At 39.3% G+C, this 23,835-nt stretch overlaps 1 protein-coding gene across 1 annotated transcript in view; it reads left to right on the plus strand.

The window, feature by feature from the left end:
* Positions 1-23,835, plus strand: part of LOC136261448 (uncharacterized) — an 88,012-nt gene that overhangs the window by 60,350 nt on the left and 3,827 nt on the right. The window contains exons 13-15 of the mRNA XM_066055458.1: positions 13,297-13,344; positions 13,392-13,535; positions 13,593-14,441. Of these exons, the coding sequence (XP_065911530.1) occupies positions 13,297-13,344; positions 13,392-13,535; positions 13,593-14,441 (1,041 nt within the window). The remainder of the gene's footprint in view (positions 1-13,296; positions 13,345-13,391; positions 13,536-13,592; positions 14,442-23,835) is intronic.

A 23,835-nucleotide genomic window follows, 5' to 3' on the forward strand; every position in this document is an offset into this window, starting at 1 on the left:
TGTTTGCAGCTGAACTCTCTACATGGTAGTTTCTTTGTAGCTGAACTCTCTACAATGTAACTTCTTCTAGCTGAACTCTCTACAGGGTGACTTGTTTCTAGCTAAACTCTCTACAGGACAATTTGTTTGCAGCTGAACTCTCTACATGGTAGTTTCTTTGTAGCTGAACTCTCTACAATGTAACTTCTTCTAGCTGAATTCTCTACAGGGTGACTTGTTTCTAGCTGATCTCTCTATAGTGTAACTTGTTTCTAGCTGAACCTTCTACAGGGTGATTTGTTTGTAGCTGAATTCTCTACAAGGTAACTTCTTCTAGCTGATCTTTCTACAGGGTGATTTGTTTGTAGCTCAATTCTCTACAGGGCAATTTGTTTGCAGCTGAACTCTCTACATGGTAGTTTCTTTGTAGCTGAACTCTCTACAATGTGACTTCTTCTAGCTGAACTCTCTACAGGGTGACTTGTTTCTAGCTGATCTCTCTACAGTGTAACTTGTTTCTAGCTGATCTCTCTACAGAGTGATTTGTTTGTAGCTGAACTCTCTACAAGGTAACTTCTTCTAGCTGATCTTTCTACAGGGTGATTTGTTTGTAGCTAAATTCTCTACAGGGCAATTTGTTTGCAGCTGAACTCTCTACATGGTAGTTTCTTTGTAGCTGAACTCTCTACAATGTAACTTCTTCTAGCTGAACTCTCTACAGGGTGACTTGTTTCTAGCTGAACCCTCTACAGGGTGATTTGTTTGTAGCTGAACTCTCTACAAGGTAACTTCTCCTAGCTGATCTTTCTACAGGGTGATTTGTTTGTAGCTGAATTCTGTACAGGGCAATTTGTTTGCAGCTGAACTCTCTACATGGTAGTTTCTTTGTAGCTGAACTCTCTACAATGTAACTTCTTCTAGCTGAACTCTCTACAGGGTGACTTGTTTCTAGCTGATCTCCCTACAGGGTGACTTGTTTCTAGCTGAACTCTCTACAGGGTGATTTGTTTGTAGCTGAACTCTCTACAAGGTAACTTCTTCTAGCTGATCTTTCTACAAGATGATTTGTCTGTAGCTGAATTCTCTACAGGGCAATTTGTTTGCTGCTGAATTCTGTACATGGTAGTTTCTTTGTAGCTGAACTCTCTACAATGTAACTCCTTCTAGCTGATCTTTCTACAGGGTGATTTGTTTCTAGCTAATCTCCCTACAGGGTGACTTGTTTCTAGCTAATCTCCCTACAGGGTGACTTGTTTCTAGCTGATCTCTCTACAATGTGACTTCTTCTAGCTGAACTCTCTACAGGGTGACTTGTTTCTAGCTGATCTCTCTACAGTGTAACTTGTTTCTAGCTGAACTCTCTACAGTGTAACTTGTTTCTAGCTGAACTCTCTACAGGGTGATTTGTTTGTAGCTGAATTCTCTACAGGGCGATTTGTTTGCTGCTGAACTCTCTACATGTTAATCTGTCTATTGACACTATCAGGAACAGAGTCAAGTCCCACTTCTGGAATCATTTCATTCATAACTTTGACCCCCTTAACTCCCATACACTGCACTACCACTGTCCCTGTAGTCGGTGTGTTACTGATCATTTCTTGATTAACTACACACTGTTTTAGACAATTTATCATGTGTTCTTTTATTATTATTTTATAATTACTACTTTTGGCTGTAGGAACAAGCCTACAGACCTTTAGTACACCATATGTATTGTCAATTCTTGTATCTGTGTGTGTACCTAAGCTCATGCTTGTATGTGTGTACTATAAAGCATTAATAAATAAATAAATAAATAAATAAACATGGTAGTTTCTTTGTAGCTGAACTCTCTACAATGTAACTTCTTCTAGCTGAACTCTCTACAGGTGACTTGTTTCTAGCTGATCTCTCTACAGGTGATTTGTTTGTAGCTGAACTCTCTACAAGGTAACTTCTTCTAGCTGATCTTTCTACAGGGTGATTTGTTTGCAGCTGATCTCTCTACATGGTAGTTTCTTTGTAGCTGAACTCTCTACAAAGTGACTTCTTCTAGCTGATCTATCTACAGGATGACTTGTTTCTCTCTACAGTGTGATCTGTTCATAGCGGAACTTTCTACTGGGTGATTTGTTTGCAGCTAAACTCTTTGCACGATTGTTTCTTTGTAACTGAACTCTCTACAAGGTAACTTCTTCTAGCTGATCTCTCTACAGGGCAATTTGTTTGTAGCTGAATTCTCTACAGGGTGATTTATTTGAGCTGAACTCTCTACATGATGGCTTCTTTGTAGCTGAACTCTCTATTAGGTATCTTCTTCTAGCTGATCTGACTACAGGGTGACTTGTTTGTAGCTGAATTTCCTACAGAATAACTTGCAATGTAATATAACTGAGTAAATTATGAATGCAGCTGAATGCTTTATTAGGGTGACTGTTCTATTAGAGTATCTCGATCTCGCATTTGCTGCACGTAGTTGCCTTTCGAATCATAACTCAGTGATTTGTAATCCGATTCTTCTGTACTACTGCAAGAACTTTCTATGATGATTATTCAAGCTACATACTGATTTTTAGCTCGTTGCTCTAAGCGGTTTGCCTGGTAGACACGAAAACTAATAGTTTTTTTATTCATAAAAATCGATCGCGTAATTTTGACACAGGTTGGGTTTTGTGTCATATCTCCATGGTCTTTATCCCGATTCCTTTCAAACCACAAAAAGGCACTCCTACGATGGTTGCTCCATCTACATATCAATTTTCAACTGATTCCTCCAAGGGGTTTACCCTGTAGGCGTGACAGACCTTCGACCTTATTTTACGCAAATAATCGGTCATAACTCCGTGGATGTTCATCGGATTCCTACCAAAGTTGGTACGGAGATCCACCTTAATGAGTCCTTTAAATGTGCCAAATTTCAGCCCAATCCGAGCACGAATTTGTGTTTTATGGCGAATTTTGCAAAGTGTGCGAAATGAAGAAGAAAAAAACGAAGAAATTAAAACGAAATTTTGTTCGCTCATATCTTGGAATTGGCTGGAGCGATTTTCTTCAAATTTGGTATGTAGACTCCCCTAACTGGGCGGCACGTCTCTAGCACATTTGGTTCCAATCGGAAAAGGGATCACAGAGCTACATAGGTGTGAAAATTGCGTTTTCTTTCTTCCTGTTAATATACTCACGGTGTGGCGCGCCGGCTTCTTGGGCCGCACGACACACTATCGTGTGTCTTGATATATAGACGTACTTATAAACCTTACCAGTCTGGTGCCATCTTAGCCCAGATTAAGCTGTAGTCCACTTCGACAATGACTCAATAAAACAAATATATTCTAAATAATACTAACCTTTACGTTCGATTGTGGTAACCAGTTTTATCATGCCACCAGATCCGAGTTTAGCCAGTGTGAATAGTAAGAATTAGACTAGTATCGTTTAGTAGTTAGGTTTTGTTTACTTAAACCGTCTATTTAGCTGATTTTTTCGCTCGAGAGAATCACTATGGCGATTAGTCTGGTGCTTAGTCTATATGGCACACTGGCATGCTGAGCACTACATGATGAGAGTGGAACAGCGAATGCAGGTTAGTGATATAACCCATAGCGTACTAGCTTTCAATATCTCAGGTGGCTGCAGTACTGCAGGGGGAACGTCATCGCAACGTCAGGCTTGGTTACCCACAATTGATGTTAGAAACCTGGCCTTTATAAGTGTTACAGCTGTCTTGTGAGACTCTCCCCACCTATTAGGTGAATGGTACATAACAGTTATACAACGTGTACTCGTGCTCTGCCTGTATAAACGCACTTGCCTTCGGGCCTGACGGCCCTCAGGCTCGTGCGTTTATATCAGGCAGAGCACTCGTGGCCGTTGTATAACTATATAATAAAACACTATTGCAAATAAATACAGGTATTATAACTTTATACAACTATGAACAAAGTTATATCAGTATAAATTCAGTAAGTATTTTTTCTGTATTGGTAGAGCACTGGTTTGTCCTTTATCATCTTCATTGCATCTGTAGATAAGTAGAACAATGATTTGTGCAAAAATAAATCTCAAAGCCAGTTTATGGTTGGCTTTGGGTATATATTTAAAATACAAAAAGAAGCATCCACATCATTGTAGTCATTTCATGGCTGCCACCACCTTTGATTTCACGACTTTATTCACCCAGGATTTTTGAAGGCTGCACCCTTCTATACAGCTTGTGTGAATTAGAGTATCTTGAGTCAGCCTTTCACCTGCCAGGAGATGTCTCCCTAATTCATATTTTCATTGTGCACTAGACCAATAATAACAGGGTGTGTCATCATGATCGAGTAAATAGATAGTTAAGAGGTGTTGTCTCAATGCTCGAAGGTCTCTTTAATTAATAGGCGTGGTATTGAACCCATTGTGAAGTTACTGATATCTACCAAGTGTAAGTGCTTAAGTAAGTTTACGGTGCCTAAATATGCTGCTCAAGGAAAGTGTTGATAGGGAAAATTAACACCTCAATATGGTTTCATTGCATATAGATTCGCCTGTGAATGAAGGGACAAACATATAATAATTACGTCTGTTTGTGCTGAAAACTTAAACGGATGTGTAATTCTATATAGTGTCCAGTACAAAGCAGGCACACACAAGCAGGCACAGGAGAGCCAGAGGCCACTTTACACGTAAACAACAAGATTACAAGTATGTTTTAATGTCAGTATTGTTTGTAACAGTTTATTTGTATCCAGTATATGTGCTTGAGGTGTAGCCAACCGGCTGATGCGTACATAAACAACAAGAAGATAAACAATATGTTTTGCTTATATTATACATTTCCATGTTTCATCACTAGCTAGCTGGAATTATTTTTCACCTTTACTACTGTTGCCAATAATTTACAACAAATAACTGATGCATTCTGCATATACAATTAAAGTTGTGGAACCAGCTTCTGTTAGGATTTCATCCAGGCCAGTTCTCGTCTGTGTTACGAGCTTCATCAGATACCCTGCCCACTCCGTCGCTGACGCATACAAACTGGAGCAACTTGTTCTCTTTACCAGTCACCTCGTCCTACTTGCCATCATGTGTTGAATGGCTGTTCTGTGGCTTTACAACAAGGTAGGTATACTTATTGTCATGATGCTGTGTTGTCATGCCTTATGGCTGAACTGCAAGCTTGTCTAGACAGTGTTGAGACATTTGTTGATTTGGATGATGAACATGCATCAGATTCACCTCCTGCCACAATTCTGCCTGCTTTACTAGTATGCCCATACTGGTCTGTATAATGAAGAACTGACAACTGTCTCACTACTGGAGCTCACCTACCCATTTATTTCTCATACTAACCTTACTGCTGCATGTCAGTGTAAAGAAGGAAAGCCTGAGTACCAACAAATAGTTACTGAGCTTGATCACTTGGGCTTCGTGAGTCAGTACTACACTGTTGAAATTGGCTGTCTTTGCCTGAGACCATTCGGCAATATTTAAGTTTCTCCTATTCCAAAAAAATACGCTATCACCGTGTCCCAGAGAATAATTATTCTTTGCTTGCAGCAACCCAACTTGAACTAATTAACTTATTTTAATTGTAGTTTTCTGTATCCATCCTTTCCATGTCTTCTTTGAGTCTGGTCTTTGTAGTTGCATGTGACTGAGGAACCTTATGTATTAATTAACTCTTCATCTCATTTGATGGTTTCAAAAAAGTGTAACTATCTCCTGTATGTTATGTATGCATATTATAGACTGTACCAATGCCACAGTGCTGATGTACTGGCACATACCAGTGACCTCTAGTTACAACAGAGTCAATTGTGCCATATTGACTACATTGCAAAGTAGGTAATTAAGAACCACACTGACTTTGATTCAGACTACAGAGGACCATTTGTGGCTGGTGTCTCCTTGTTTTAGAAGTGTTTGACCTTATTCCAGATGGCACTGTGTGTCCCAAGTTGCTGCATATCCTTCACCTGGCTTGCTAATAGAATGATTTCCGCCATCAGTGTTGCCAATAATACATTGCTGCTGCATACAGTACTACTTTAATGCAGTATGGCTCAGTATGTTGTGTATGCACATAGTGTGTACACATCAATGTGACATTGCCACACCACTGATGTACTGGCACTTAGCTAGGTAACAGTGGCCTAATAGTCCACTGTTTGGAGGGCACTGTTAGCCTTTAGTCTATCTGGCACATACACTGCTCTGATATGGAACTATTTGGGATGAATTGTCTACTCTTTGTCGCTTCCCCCAGTGAACTGGCTCAGTGCCGTCTGTACTGCTCTGTCCTGAGTGAGGCTTCCTTTGACAATAACAGAAGCAACTACCACCTGCACTCATTCTGAAATGCATGTGTGAGTATGAATATCACGCATGTATTTTATTCTAAATAGTGCTCATTAAAGGTATTGTACACAACACGTGACATGTTGCTATAACATCAATATTGTTTAAAAATTCTTTATATTCCATTCTAAAACTAAACAAGTTGATGTGCTACTTCAAAAAAATCAGGTACCATGCAGCAAACAAACCTAACTATAATTAATTAACAGTGTACTAAACTAATTTATATTGGGTTTTGCCATAGATAGTATATTCTACAGGTACGTAGAATATACTATCTATGGTTTTGTTTCGTTGCTACATCCACAATTGAATTTGTATTTCGTAATTGATGAGATATTTTGTAATTCTGTAATTACGTTGCTAAGCAATGCTAAGGAGGCGTACCTCAAACAAAACGCTTTAACCCACTAATAATGCACATAAGTATCTTCTTAACTGTTTTATAGTTTGTCTATAGCATTTTCTTACGCAAATTCTCCAGGCAAAGCCTCAAAGCTGCTCTTCATTTTTATTCGCGTATGTACAGGCACACCCCCCAACTCAAAGGAATTCGTTATACCCGGTAGCCTAGGAGGCCAGCTGTGTTGTTTTTCGGCTGTTTGACGTCAGTAGAGCCCTTTGGGTAAAACCTTCACTGCATCCTTATAAACTCGTTTCACCCGTATTTCAAACCGGAACGTATTAACCATCTTAAACCAAAGCTTACCTGTCCAGAAGTTTAGTACAGGCTCTATATGGCCTTTATTTATCACATAAAGGTTGTTTTTAGCAAACAAACTTTTGCTCACGTGGGTGCAGAACGATAAACAAATATACAAACATACATACATACATACAAACATACAAACACACACACACACACACTTTCGGAAAACAATTTCAGTAAACCAGGTGCACGCCCATGTGGGCGCATGCCTGGTTAAAAAAATTATCCCACAATCACAATTTTTCTGGTGCTATGTGTAAAGTACAATGATTGACAATAACACTCTAATGGCTATTAGCCCACGCTATTAAACCACTATCAATCATTAGATACTGATGTATAAAAGGAACAGGGTGAGTGCTCTGTAGTCCTTTCATCTATCAGGTGAGTGTGCCTAGAGTAATATGTGCAAGAACCCCATATGTTAGTGCATTTTTTTGAATTCCATTTTACATTTTCTTTAGATAGCCAAAGGGATGGTCAAGCAAAGTTTCAGCAAGAACTTTCAAAGTTACAGCACTACAAAATGGCAACAACAGAAAAATCAATTTGTACAGTGACAATACGGATAATAAACTACAGGTGCTTAATTAAACGATCATAACTTACAAATGCAGTCCTCTACCAAGATGCAACTTACACCATCGGGTTCTCCATGACCAGGCAAATCCACTGCTGGGTAAGTTCTGTCTTCCAGGCTTTTCCTACAACCAGAGAAAAGGCGAAAACGTGAGAAAAAAAGTGAACCGTTTGTCCAATGCAAGGCAGACTAGTGCTCATATCTTTCGTCTCCTTGAGAGTACTGACATGAAACAAAGATTTTGGAACTCCTCTTGCTTTGGAGATATCATGATGCTACCAAGATTTATGCCTTTATCACCTTCCTTCATTGTGAAAGAAATGGTTTAAAAATTTATGGAATTTTTTTACAATTTCATAAATACTCCACCCATTGCATTTATTGCATTCTATTGTAAAATTAGGCTTGCGCAAACATGGGATTCTTGCAGATCCGGTCACACATACAACACACACACACCTCAGATCAAAGGAAAGCCAGTGCATATATATATATATATATATCACATATTGCACTGGTTCAGAAAAGTTAACAAGATATACGCATTGTACCAGTGCATGTATCTCGTTAAACACTGCCTTAACGAGATATACGCACTGCTACAATGCGTATATCTCGTTAACTCGAGATATTGCACACCTAATAGGAGTGCACACTATATCTAGAAATCATTACATTTCTTTGATGTTATACTTTATCTCTCTTCTCATATATAGGGAAGCAAGCAACCATGATTGTGGGTTTGAATTTTGCCAAACAAGCTGTGATTGTGGGATTCAATTTTAATGCATCAACAGTAGTTTGTTTTTTGCTTTTGTAAATGCAGTGATTAAAGTAACATAATTAACACTAGTCTCTTAACATTGCTATATTAGCAAAAGTAAATCAAACTACTGTTTGATGTATTAAAATTGAATCCCACTATCACAGTTTGTTTGGCAAAATTCAATCCCACAATCACAGCCTACTTGGTTCCCTATATAAGAGAGGGGCATAGCAACTAAACATTTTGCCAATTAGGCAAGTCTACATGCTAAAGTAGAACATATTAGTTATACCATGGGCACAAGTGCTTTGCCTGATGTATACGCACAAGCCCGAGGGCTACAATTATATATATATATATATTTAAACCCCAGTGCGTGGGAGTATCAAAGCGCCGCACTGGGTTATAACTACCATACAGCTAGACAGAACGGCGCTGCTACTGTACGATATATTAGTTATCACCCAGTGATAACTAACTTATCACCCTGTTGCGGAGCCACTCAGTCTCTTTCGTGACGTAATAACCGCGAATGGCATTGTTTACCAATGGAACAAAGAGCCAAATAAGGAAATATTGATACAAAACACACCAATACAGCACTTAAAACTACCTAAATCTTACAAGAAAACTGTTAATCCTTTACACAATAACACTACAAGTTACCAATACCGTGATAGCTAGTTTAACAAATGTCAAGAATAGTCCGTGACGATTTTCACTCCAGCAATCACTCCCAACAGTCAGTATGGTGAAGAACTAACTTCCTCTAGCTTCATCGTTCTATCTTGGACTATGGTAGCCACTTGTTGGTCTTTATTTTTCTCTTGCACACCACGCGACACCACCATACCAATTTCTGACAAAGGCGAATCGTACCTGGAACCGCTGCTTCATAACACCACCCTTCGCTACAGTTTGTAGGCAGTATGTAAGGTCTCTCTTGTAGCTACGAAGTAGAATCTCCACACAATTCGGACGAAATCTTGAGCACAGTGACAGGAACTCAAACCGGAACTTAATTTACTATCAGTAAACTTCTGCGCACTCCCGCGCACTGGGATATAAAACAGTTATATTCCGTATACTCGGATGATATCATTGTTATTACACTCGTCCTCGGCTCCGCCTCGGACTCGTGTAATAACAATGATATCACCCTCGTACCGGGATATAACTATAACATATATATCATGGTTTTGTGGATTTTCGCACCTTAAAATGGCCTTGCAATAAGTTTTACCCGAAAGAACCACCTGGAATACATTAGTACTGTTATAATGATGCTGTACCTTGGGTAAACGAAGCGAAAAGTTGACTGTTTCGATGTACAGTGAGTTTTAAAATTTTCTAAATTCACCTACATTTCGTCTGCCAGCCTGCCTGCTGTAAAACCCAGTAGCACTAGGTGTACGGCTCCAGAAATTTCAGACGGTCAAGGTAATGACGGCCGATTCACAAATTAGTGTTGTTTTAGTTCTAAGGAACTAGAACTAAATCTAGTTTTAGTACAGCAATTTAATTCTAGTTCTAGTACACTAGAACTAAACTAAAATTGTGGTCTATTTTAGTTCTAAAACTAAAACTAAACTAAAATTCTTTCAAGTCTTGGTTCAAAAACTAGAACTAAACCAAAACCTTTAAAACTTTTAGTTCAAGAACTAGAGCTAACTAAAAGGTTTCTCAAGCAATCCTACATAAAAGGGTGTTGTACACTATAACCACTTAACACTTTTCTTTGAAGATGGTGATGCCTGAAAATGCCTGCAAATGCCTGCAAATGCTACCATAAACATTGTCAGAGGAGGTTGGACATGCACACATGAGTGCATACATTTTGTATTGAAAGTTTAACCAAGCGTCCATGAAAGTTTTCACAAATACCATTCGAGAATGCACTTCAAGTTTAGTCTATTCAGCCGGTCAACCCCATTCAACCCCACTACTCCAGGCACGTAAATTTCTCTTGAAATCTACAGGATCATGTGTGTAAGCATTCGCTGGGTGGAATCCATGTGTAATACTATAGGAACGCCTTATGTACGTGTATTTAAACACAATGATTGTCGAAGAAAGCAATGTACATGCTAACAAAGCCTCTCAGAGTATTGAAAAAGAAGAGCGGACGCCGCTAGTTTGGCCTTACAGAGAATCGAAAAGAGAATTAGAAACTCACACACCCGTCTTGCAATAAAAATTTGCTATTCATCTTAAGAAGCACAAGGTAACATGATGTGGATATTGCATGCTAAACATTTCTTCTATCACTTACTCCTTGTCATATATAAGAATTATGCAATTAACAGAAATAAATGTCAGAAGTGCTTGTTTCGTGTCCAACCTCCTCTGAAACATTGCTATTCAGCATTAATTCTGCCTATTTAGGTTATTTAAGCTCAGTTCTATTAGAGTATTTGTTCATTTGTGCACAATGGTAAGTGGAAATAGTGCTGAACATCAAAACACCAAATCTAAAGTTTCTGTAAGTTTAGGGGGTGCTACCAAGGTTAGTATATGTGAAGATATCTAACACTAAAACTAACACTAACTAAAATGAAACTAATACTAACTAAATTACAGAAATATGACTAATACTAACTAAAACTTTGGTGGAATTGGGGCACTAGAACTAAAACTAACTAAAACTATGGTAGAATTGGGATACTAGAACTAAAACTAACTAAAACTATCACAGAATTGGAGTACTAGAACTAGAACTAAACTAAAATGAATTTGCTGTACTAAAACAACACTATCACAAATCTGTTGTTCCGATTACGTTCTGTCCACTGCACCATGCTGTTTGCTTTCACCATTCATCCGCTTCTTTGTTCTTCTCCAAGGATAATTAATAGTTGCGGCACGCGCCACAACCCAAACATGTGATTTTAACGAAGTGTGCGTATCGCTCGGTGCGTAAGATGAGGGTGAACGGGTGTAGTACCCAAGGAGTTGTCTCTAGCATTTGTTAACGCTGGGTAGTCGTTTTATATAGTCTTAATTACCAGTTTAGCTTTTTGTGAGGTAGCTAGCTAATAATGTCTTTGAGGGGCAGATCCATTTTCAGGATCCAGACTTTCTAAAAGCGAGGGTTCCACTCTTATAATGGTGGACTCTCCAGCGATTTTACTGTAAAATCATCCACATTTAGGCCATTAGAAATGCAGCTGAAACCTTAAACAGTTGCTGTAATAGCTTTTAAAGACAAGACGATGATTATTTTTAGAGGCGCTTATTGCGTACGAAAGTAAAAGATAGCTGCTTCAAGTTATATTTATACTATGTGGAAAACAAAAAGAGTATAACATAGCTAGCTAGCTAGACAAAAAGTAAACAAACTAGCTATTTAAAAAATTAAAAATTTCAAAAGGAAGTAGGGGTTGGTATACATGCTACAAAAAGTAAGGAAACAAGCTCCAAATGTTACAGCTGAATGAGAAATAATCCAGCAGTAAAAAGTAAGGAAACAAGATTAGACGACTCTTGCTAAAATGAGACACGCTTTAATCCCTACTTTTGGCTAATTTGATGGTTTCATTTAGATGCTAGCCAAAAATAGGCATTAAAGTGTGTCTCATTTTAGCAAGTAGTCGTCTAATCTTGTTTCCTTACTTTTTACTGCTGGATCATTTCTCATTTCGGCTGTAACATTTTGAGCTTGTTTCCTTACTTTTTGTAGCATGTATATCAACCCCTACTTCCTTTTGAAATTTTTAATTATTTAAATAGCTGGTATATATATCACTTGCACCACGATTTGCTACTATATAGCCCACGGGCCTGCAGCCCTCGTGCTTCAGGTGTATATATCAGCAAAAAATCCATTGCAGCTGTAGTATAACTATTTAAAATGTGATGATCAACACAGATAGCCATTACTACTCTAAAATTAACATCCGCGCAATAGTAGAGAAATAGGACTACAGAGAAGATCAAAGGAGGAATACATTCGGTGATAAACAAAAAAACATATCTTAGACCTAAGCAATATCAAACAGTGAAGAAATCAAGCCCATAGCATTAATGCCATAGTCAAATTATGCTTGGCTGAAGGCATCAGTCATAAAGTTATATATAGTAGAAAATAACCCATTAAAAGCATTCCAGGTTGCTCTGGATGCACTTTTGATAGTTCTAGCCCATAAGCGGTATACCCTGTAGGCATGACTGGTGTTATTTTCATGAATAATTGTTAATAACTCCACAACTATTCACCATATATTCAAGCCAAAATTAGTACCAATATTTGCCTTTATAGCCCACTTACTGTACCACCCAAGTGCAATGTCATTTCTTGCAAGTACGCACAATTAAAACTCACTAATTAGAGGGTGTGGCATAAAGAGATAACGACTCGCTAGCGAAATGGCTGCCACGTCCTTTAATTAGTTTTTTTTTACCATGCGCACTCGCAAGTAATGATGTTGCATTTGGACGATGCCTTATGTGTGCCAAATTTAAGGCAATTGGATAACATGTTTGTGCTATAAGTGTGCAAAGACAAAGAAGAAAATATAAGACAAGAAAAAAAAATGAAGAAATTAAGCCAATTTTTGAAGACTCATATCTTGGGAATGCATGAAGCAATTTTCTAATAATTGGTATGTGGACTGCTGAAGTGTGCTCATATTACGTATGGTATAATCTCAGTATTTTACTGTTGTAAGCCTTAAGTGCAAACAGTTTTCAAGACAGCCCAAGAAGCTGGTGCATCACACTGCATGTATGTTTACAGCCAGAATAATAATGTGACCTTCATGCATACATAGCTCTGTGCTGGTTTTATGAAACAAGATGACCTTGTGTATTTAAATCAAAAATGAAGTGGCGGTCAATGCTGTAAAGTGTAATAAGAAATGTTGCATATTGAAATAATATCTACATAGCTGTAATTCTCTAGTTTGTGTACTTGTTTATTGCAAGCTACTATTTTTACAGGAATGGGTTACATTATTTAATCCAAAAGAAATGAAGACAATGAAGCAGGTAATGAAATATTTAATTTTCATTTTATGTTCAGTGAACCCATACAGGAAATTGCATTGTATAAACTGAAATTCAATCAAATGGAATCAGAAATTCAAAATTTAAGTATGGTTATTCAAGATTTGAAAGGTCAACAGCATTCTCAACAGTTGGTAGAAGTAAGCCATGATAAATTGATGGAAAGGCAGCCTGTAAGCTTTAATTTTATTACTTTCATATAATGTGTTACATTGAACTTGTATAAACAGGAAGTTGCAAAGATCGAAATTAATAAATTATCACTGGAAAGCTCCCAGCTTAACGACAGTTTGAAAAGCACAACAAAGCAGTTGAAGATAATGAATCACCTTGGAACTGGTAGATATGGTATAACAAAGAGAACCATATTTGAGAATACGATCTCTGCTACAAAATTTTTTCATAAGAAAATACTAGATTTCAACTGTTCTGTTACAAAACTAGTAGCTGATTTTCAAAAGCAATGTACACCATGCTTTAATATTGAACATGACAATTTAGTCAAGCTTGTCAGCATCACTGAATTTGATGCCACGTCAGCAATAGTTACTGAATTAGCACAGATGAATTTGCTCGATTACCTAGCAGAAAACGATGGAAAGCTATTATTAGAAAAACAAGTTTCATTGTGCTTGGACATGTCTCAGGGTATGGAGACATTACATAGACACTCACTGATACATGGGAATCTGCATGATGGCAACATACTGATTCAGGGAGATAAAGCAAAGATCAGTGACTTTTATTATCCACTTCTGGAATCGATTTCTCTTGAAGATCATTCAAGAGCTAATCCTTATATGGCACCAGAAATTGTTGAAAACTTATTGATGCAGTCTTTAAATTCAGATGTTTTCTCCCTTGGAGTTCTCATGCTTCAAGTAGTTACTGGTGAAACTCCAATGAAGAACTCTAATTATAAGCAAATGCTTGCTGTTGTCCCACACAATCATATTCTGTTACCTTTAATTCAGCGATGTTTAAATACAAATATTGAAGGAAGGCCATCTGCTGGAGAAATGTGTGAGGAAATTAGGAGAATACAGCAAACATGCCAGCTTAGTACAATAATTCATAGGGTAAGCAACTATAAGGAATAGCAATGCATATATGCACATGTACATGATGTGCTGTACTAGTAAAAAAACAGTGGATGTTACATGAATATCACACAAAGGCATCAACTATACAAGGGGCAGCAACTGTGTAAAGTTGTTTAAAGTTGTTACATAAGTGTGTTTGAAAAGGTAGAGAAAGGAGAGAAAAAATCCATGACTGGACCTAGGTAGCCTCGAACCTGCAGCCATCCGGTTAACGCTCAAACGCTTACAGGAGTCTGCCAGACAGTCAGGATATTTTCTGCTTGTCATTTCAAGTATATATCCATAGGAACTCTAGAGAGTGACTTATTATCTCTAAGTACCCCATGTGGAACCAAATAGACATTAGTTTATTTATTAAGGCTTAGAACTCTATAGAGAGTGACTTATTACTGTATTGAAAACTGTATAGCGTGCTTTTCCTGGCTATACTTATTCCAGGCCCAATGACAAGCCATATGAGTAGTTTGAAGCTTGGATGGAGTTCTGGCCAACCTGGGGATGACTGGACCTGGCTGTATAGCTTCGTGGTGTTTGATAAAGACATGCGCTGTAAATTTCCTCTTGTTTGAACCCTGAACTACCCATAGCCTAACCTAATTAATTTCTACCCATTTTTCTATCATTTTGAAAACAACCCTTTATCTCTCCACCCCTATTAGATATGTTCAATTTTACCTACTAGAAAGTTGTCGGAAATAGCAGTAATTTAGCTGTTGGCTACTGTACAGTAGAATGTAAGGGCCAAGGGTTGTTGTAAAATGTATCATACGGTATGGTAGTACTGTACATTAGGGATCATGAAGAACTGGGCATCACCCTAAAACCAGCTTCAATTTCCCTTCATGACAGCTTGGCAGCATTGGTCAGGCACAACCAACCCCAAAAATGTCATCAGACCAATCCTAAACCCTTTGTAAAACTTTCTATGGAATTTAAAAGTTTTCTATTTAATAGACTAACTTATACCTCCAGCTAAGCATAACTTGAGACTACAGGCTTGATTTCTTCACTATTCAACATTACTTTTTCCCGAGATGTGCCTTTTCACCAACCAAAAGTATGTACAATATACCCATCATGGTTTGTCCTCCTTTGTGTTCCAGTTCTTTTCACTAGCATCAAAAGGTGGTGATTTGTGATAGCACTGTCGCTGGTTCATTTGTCATAATTATGTTATTAAAAGGTAAACAAACAAGAAGAAGGAAAAAATAGGAATTTTAAGTTGATCAAAGAGAAAAGGGTAGCGAAACAAGGTAATAACTAAAAAGTGGTGAAACAAGGAAGGTTGCCTATACCTGCAGATATATTTAATCTCTAATTATAGAATGAAGTTTAGGGATTTAATGTCCACTAGTATATCTGCAGGTATAGGCAACCTTCCTTGTTTCACCACTTTTAACTATTCGCTTGTTTCACTACCTTTTTTCTTTGATCCCTAATCCAACTTAAAATTCCTAATCTTTCCTTCTACTTGTGAAAATTTAATCTGATACACCTACGAAACCCTACTTTTTAAAAGACTATTTCTCAGATACAGTCTTGTATGTGACCCAGTCTGGGAAAACCAGTCTTATCGCCCATGTCAGCAGATTTGATTTTTCACCCAGGACACAAAGCTACATGAATAAACTATCTAATTCCACAATCAAAATCAGTAAAACTTGAGTGGTCTGGTTTTGCTGGTTGCCACAGTGGTGATCTGTTTGTGCAGTGTGGGGAGCTCTGGTCAGCCTGGGGATGGCTGTATGTTGCTGTACAGCTCTGTGGTGTTGAATAAGTACCTCTGCTGTGAATTTCCTTTCATTTTAGCCAATTGTGAGACCTGAATGGCCCATAACTTGGCCTAATTCATCCCTACACCTTCCTTTTCAATTTTTGAACACTATCTTGCCCACCTTCCAGGCCCCCCACCTCCCACCCCTTTTGGAGCTCACCTGATACAGTCAACCTCGGTTTAAAAACTATCTAAAATGGTAGGAAACTTAGTTGTTGGCTACTTGCACAGTGGATGCTCTGGAAGGTAAGGAATTGGTGTAAAACATGTGAAAATTTGGTACACATAGCTTCAACCATTGGCAAGCTACAACACACTAAATGCTTAAAACCGGCGTTTCTCGATACTTTTAAATAGGCAATAAGACTGGTTTTTCCAGACTGGGTCACATATGGAGTTGAGCATGCTTCAAAAACCAAGCCATGGAGTTAATCTAAGGGAGGAATTTATACCCACAAGAATATTTATATTTACATAAATGAAACAAAGGAGGTTGTCTACAGCTGCAGCAATAGCAGTGTGCATTTAATTCCTACTTGCAATAGTTATAGCTATGATTGAAGCAGGGATTAGATGTCTACTAGTATAGCAGATGATAGTCAGTGTTTTTAATTTCTATCAAATGTAACAAGTTGATGCTGTGCTACGTCTAAAAACCAGGCGCCTGGAATGTACCGTATAGAATGAAACTTTTACTGGGATACACTTTGGTAAATAGCCAGCTAAACTGTGTTTGGCAAAACAAAATTAATCCAAGCTAAATCTTCAGCTATAAAAGATGCTAATTTCAGACACCGAATTCTCCAAAGTTTCCCTCTATATGGTATACTATTCCTCGAATGGATTAAAGGCAACTTACACACAACATTGCTTTGTAATACACACAAATTACTTTGTACTGCAATCAAAATTGAACATACTTTGTAATTCACTGATTATTTTGTAACTCATCAATTATGTCACTATGCATTGCTAAGGACACATAACTCGAACAAACTACAATTATATACAGAAGTGTCTTCTCAACTGTTTTATAGTTTATCTATTGTGTTTTCTTACACAAATTCTCTAGACGAAGTTTCATGGCTACTCTCAATTTTTGTTTAGTTCAAGGCATGCCCATTTTCAGCTTGTAAGGGTATGCCATTCCTGGTACCTTATAAGGGCTGCTACATTGATTTTCAGTCTTTAAATGCACAGAGGCAAGTCCCCATTAAGCAGTTTCAGTGAAGGGCCACACACCCTTCAAGTAAACACTACTGAAACAGCTGATAAGAAAGCATGAAGGTGTTTGCTCACATAGGTTTGTGGACAGACACGCAGACATGCAAACTGATTTCTGTCTGTAAACCCACAGCTGTTGTCAGCTGGCCAAAGGCTGGCTGTAGGTGTGTGCCTGGTTTTAAAAATCTAATTTTACTTATACTCGTTTGTTACTTTTTGTATTAACATGTGGTTCACAAACCAGCACATACTGCAACTAAATGAAAGAATAGTGATAAAATTAATTGCACGACTAAACTTGCATCCCTATTATCAATTACTGTTACAGGACGGATTCGACAGAGCACGATGACGACCAAACGACTTAATAACTCTTATTATTTGGACTCCCCACGCATGCGCATTGTACAGACATATATTAATTCTAATATAACACTCCCCCCCTACAAAAAGGATGATGCCTGTGACTTACAAGAACAAAAGTGAAATGACCAATAAAACCTAATAAATACAACATGGGAGTGAATGCACAGGAGTCCAGTTCAACTAAACAGTGGCTCTTGACAGAGCATCAGCGATTACATTATCACGCCCTTTTATATGGCGGATCTTTAAATTGTATTCTTGAAATGCAAGACTCCACCGGAGTAGTCTCTGGTTCTTGTTTTTCATTTTCTCAATGAACACAAGAGGATTGTGGTCAGTATAAACTTCAACTGGAGCTATGGTGGTGCCCAAATACACATCGAAATGTTGTAACGCTAATAAAAGAGCCAATGTCTCTTTCTCTGTGGTCAAATAATTAACTTGGTGTTTGTTAAACTTGTACGAAAAGTAACATACTGGGTGATCAATGCTACAACGTCCTTCTTGTAATAAAACTGCACCAATGCCAATGTCACTGGCGTCAACTTGAAGTTTAAAAGGCTTCTTAAAATCAGGGGCCTTTAACACAGGTGCAGACAACAACAAAGGTTTAATCTTCTCAAAAGCATGCTGACATTCTGTACTCCATACAAACTTCTTCTGTTTCTGCAGTAAAGTGGTAAGTGGTTCAGCAATGGTGGAGAAGTTATAGCAGAACTTGCGGTAGTATCCCGCCATTCCTAAGAACCGCATTATTTCACGCTTGTCTACTGGGGTAGGGAATTTCAAAATGGCCTCTACTTTCGATACTACCGGAGCAACTTCTCCCTGGCCAACGATGTGCCCCAAAAACTTAACTCGTGCTCTACAGAACTCACTCTTGGACAGATTGACTGTAAGGTGAGCACCCCGCAACCTGCTAAAGAACTTCTGCAATAGCTGTATATGATCTTCCCAGCTGTCACTATATATCACCAGGTCATCTATATAAGCATCACAGCCCTCCAGCCCACGAATTACACCATTCACCATTCGCTGGAAGGTGGCTGGTGCATTTTTCATGCCAAAGGGCATGACACCGTATTGGAATAAACCGTCCGGGGTTGCAAACGCTGACAACTCTTGAGCTCGCCTGGTTATGGCACTTGCCAGTACCCCTTCAGTAAATCAAATGTGCTAACATATTTAGCATGACCAATTCTGTCAATACAGTCATCCACCCTGGGAATTGGGTAGGAATCCGTCTTAGAAACTCCATTCAACTTACGAAAGTCAGTGCAAAATCTATATGTGCCATCCGACTTTGGCACGAGAATGCAAGGAGAGCTCCACTGACTTTGGCTAGGCTGAATAATTCCATTTCGTAGCATATACTCTATTTCATTCCTCATTAATTTTAACTTTACTGGGTTAACCCTGTAAGGGTGCTGCTTAATAGGGGATGTTTCTCCCACATCAACATCATGTACTGTAACTGTGGTCTTCCCTGGTACATCAGGAAACAAATCAGTAAACTCACATAACAGCTTCGTTAACACCTCCTTTTCCTGTAGTGGCAAGTGGCTCAGCTTCTGCTCTAAATTCAACAGCACATCCGAATTTTTCAACCTTAGGCTCCTTCCTATCTCCTCATCCTCCAGTGTCCTATCATTCAGCTCCTTCTTACCAACACTAACACAATTCGAAACAACAGACACTGGATCGTTGTTACCTTCTCTACCATGGTATGGCTTGAGCATGTTCACATGACATAGTCTCTTCTCCTTCCGCCGGCCAGGAGTCTGAATCAAATAGTCAACATCGTTCACCTTCTGTTCTACGGTGTATGGACCACAATAACGTGCCTGTAATGGCTGACCATGTATAGGTAGGAGGACTAGTACTTGATCTCCTGGTTGAAAGGTGCGGGATCTGGCTTTTTTGTCATACCACTGTTTCATTCGACTCTGTGAGGATCTCAAGTTTTTCTGTGCTAACTTATTAGCCACCTTAAGTCTCTCGTGCACATCAGTAATGTGCGTGATAACACTGTGTGACGAATCATTGTCACTGTTTAGCCAAGATTCCTTAAGCAGTTTAAGCGGACCTCGAGGGAGATGGCCAAAAACTAATTCAAATGGGGGAAACCCTAAGGATTCCTGTGCTGACTCTCTGGCTGCAAACAACAGCAAAGGGATACCCTCATCCCAGTCATGCTTCTGTGTCATACAATAGGCTCTCATCATTGACTTCAAGGTTTGGTGAAACCTTTCCAGTGCCCCCTGGCTTTGTGGGTGATATGCTGTGGATTTGACTTGGTGAATACCCAGTTGGACCATAACACTCTGGAACAACCCAGACATAAAGTTAGACCCTTGGTCTGACTGCACCACTTTCGGAAGCCCTACAAATGTAAAGAATTTTATTAAAGCCTTTACAATCTTATCTGCTTTAATATTACGCAACGGAATGGCTTCCGGGAACCGAGTTGAAGCACACATAATGGTAAGGAGGTATTGATTTCCTGCACGAGTCTTGGGCAACGGCCCCACACAATCCACAATAATACGACTAAAGGGTTCCTCCATAGCGGGTATAGGAATAAGGGGAGACACTGGTGGGTGCTGATTGGGTTTCCCTATGAGCTGACAGACATGACATGTTTTACAAAACTTCTTAACGTCACCATGCAACCCAGGCCAATAGAAGTGACCTAACACTTTACGATACGTTTTCGCAATACCAAGGTGACCTGCTAAAGGTATATCGTGAGCCAAAACTAAAATGTCTTTCCTATAGGGTGGTGGGACCACAACCTGGTAAACCACACTCCATTCGTTAGATGCCGGAACATTCGGCGGTCGCCACTTCCTCATCACAACATTACCACTATTCAAAAAATAACACACTGGAACTTTCTCCGCTTCTCTCTCACTTAATGCCCCCTTCTTAATGTTCATAATCTCAAAGTCTCTCTCTTGCTCTGCAACTAACCTTGAGGGAGACAACCCTAGTGGGTGATTACCACCTGGTTGACTGTTCATTTCTGGCACACCGTGTGAGGAAGGGGTTCCAGAATTAATAACCACTGACTCTTCTCTACCGCCATTGGAAAATTCCTCTGGTCTGTTGTTCTCATCCGCAGCCTTCTCAGCCGCTTTTGCCATTGCTCGGGTTACAGCACATGAAGGAAAGAAGCAACTGAATTGCTCTTCTTCTGTAATTGAACAAGGAACCTCTGACACTTGTGGTTCACCTGTGACCTTGTCCCCCGCCAAATCATTGCCTAGTATCATTGACACTCCTTTTACAGGTAGGGAGGGGCGTAAACCTACAGCAACAACACTTGAAACTATGTCAGACTGTAAGCTAACCACATGTAAGGGTACACTGATAACTCCCATCTCTACTCCTTGCAATAGCACACTAACTCCAGCTGAGGTCTGGTCAGAAAATGGCAACACACTGTCCAACAATAGTGACTGTGTGGCTCCAGTGTCCCTTAACACATTAATTGGAACTTTCTCGGTACCTCCCTCCAAACACACAAACCCTCTCGACACAAACGGTAACAATACCTCATCTGCTGTACCTCCTACATACTCTGATGTTCCTTGATTCCTGGTTTCATTAACTGAATCAGTTACGTCCACCATCTTCGGTATAATTAGTGAATCAGATTCTACTCTGTGATTCTTCCTCTCCAAGGCTCTACATTCCGACATCACATGACCCTTTTTCTTACAGTAGTAGCAGGTTGGGCCCGTTGTGAACCGTTGACTACGTCGCACTGGAGGATCACTCGCACGGCCAGAAGCTTGAGAACCACCACCACCAGACAGAGGGTTACTAGAGTATCCTCTGTTACCAGCATGGGGTGGTAAGTCTCGAGACTGGTGTCTGAACACAGGCTTATGGGTCAAGGTATAATCATCAGACAGTACCGCGGCTTGGTGAAGGTTTTCACCTTTCTGTTCATCTATATAAGTTTTCAGTTCTGTAGGCAGGCAATTCTTGAATTCCTCAACCAGTACCAGCTGGCGTAACTGAACATAGTTCTTATCAACATTCTTAGATAGACACTATCGGTCAAACAACATTTCTTTTTCCCTTCCAAACTCTACGTAGGTTTGTTTATCTGTTTTCTTAGAGTCTCTAAATCGTTGCCGATAGGCTTCCGGGACCAGCTCGTAGGCTTTCAAAATACTTGTCTTCACAGTTTCATATTCAGAGCTCTCCTCTATTGGCAAAGCTGAATAAACAGCTCGGGCCTTTCCCACGAGGCCACTTTGTAGGAGCAGCGTCCATGAATCTTTCGGCCACTTTAAACTCTGTGCCACCTTCTCAAAATGTAGAAAAAACTTATCTACCTCCGTTTCAGAAAAGCTAGGGACAAATTTCATATGTCTGCTTACATCAAAAATATCTCTGCCGCCTGTTTCCCTTGAACTAGTTGGGGGTGACACTGCCGCCGATTTCGACACTTCTAGCTCCTTCAGTCTCAATTGGACTTCCAACTCTTTCTCCCTCAGTTGTAACTCTTTTACTTTCAGCTCCGCTTCTCTTTCCTTAGCTCTCGCTTCTAATTCCAACCGACAAATTGCTATGGCGGACGGCTCTTCTATCTCGTCATCCGAAATAAGTTCTTCTTCGTGTAAATACTTTACAATAATCTGCCGAATCTCACCCTTCTTCGCGCCATTCGCAACAGTGAGTTTGTAGTGTTCCGCCAATTGCGTCAGCTCGGCTCGTTTCAACTTCGACAACACAGTAAGTGATGGCTCCTTAACGAATGATTCAATGTCCAGAGACATCCCAGTACAATCACAATGTTTGTAGAAAATTGGTCCCAATTAGTGCTCACTACCAAATAAATGCAGCACCTTTCCTCGACGAGTCCTGCCACGAAAACAACAAGGAAACAACAAGGTCGCTTATTAACAAATGATCGTCACCTTATCAGGTATCATTAACCCGGTACCAAGGATTAAGGCTTAGCGGTTTTCGAACCGCAGGAAGAGATACAGCACCAAACACTCAAAGACCACAGGAACAGTCGATTAACAAGTATCTCTCCTTTTCCGCTCCCGGACAAGCCCCCAAATCTGTTACAGGACGGATTCGACAGAGCACGATGACGACCAAACGACTTAATAACTCTTATTATTTGGACTCCCCACGCATGCGCATTGTACAGACATATATTAATTCTAATATAACATTACTGAAAAGTAATATGACAATTTTGCCTTGTTAATCCAGGCAGTAGTACTCAAACTACTCAAGGCTAGGCTGGTTTTAACGAACAATCTCGTGTATTATTGTCTGCTTCCATTTTGAAGTCTATCTGTTGCTCACCCCACCACCTTCAGCCGGCTGTGGGCGTGCGCCTGGTTTACTGAAATTGTTTTCGTAAAAGTGTATGTATGTACCTATCTATGTTTGTCTGTACACATCCACGTGAGCAAAATCATTTAATGGTAAAAGCAACTTTTACATGTAAGAAGTAAAAGTGAAATTTGCTCTGAGGCGGTTTCTTTTTGGCAGTCTGAAATACGGGTGTGGCGACTCTCCTCAGACTTTGTGAATTAAAGGCATTTAATTCACAAAGCGGGTGTGGCAACTCTCCTCAGACTGAAAATCAATATAGCAGCCCTTATAAGCTACCCTTCGGGATTTACAGGTATTTAACAATTGAGAAACAACAGTGCAGGCCTCATAGACTACCAGGAATAGCCTATCCCTTCAGTTGGAAAGGGGGCATATCCCCAATGTACACGAACGAAAATGAAGAGCAGCTTTGAGGCTTTGTCGAGAGAATTTGTGGAAAAAAAACACTATAGTCAAACTATAAAACAGTTTAGAAGATACCTCTGTGCGCAATATGTTGTTAAAAGCGCTTCCTTAGCAGTGCATAGCAACGTAATTGAAGAATTGTGAAAATTTCATAAATTATGAAATCCGAGAATTACAATAAATTAATTATGCATTATTGCTCAACATAATAAAATAGTAATACATAGTTGG

This window comes from Dysidea avara, chromosome 7 (genome assembly GCF_963678975.1).
Source record: "Dysidea avara chromosome 7, odDysAvar1.4, whole genome shotgun sequence".
Taxonomy (NCBI): Eukaryota; Metazoa; Porifera; class Demospongiae; order Dictyoceratida; family Dysideidae; genus Dysidea; species Dysidea avara.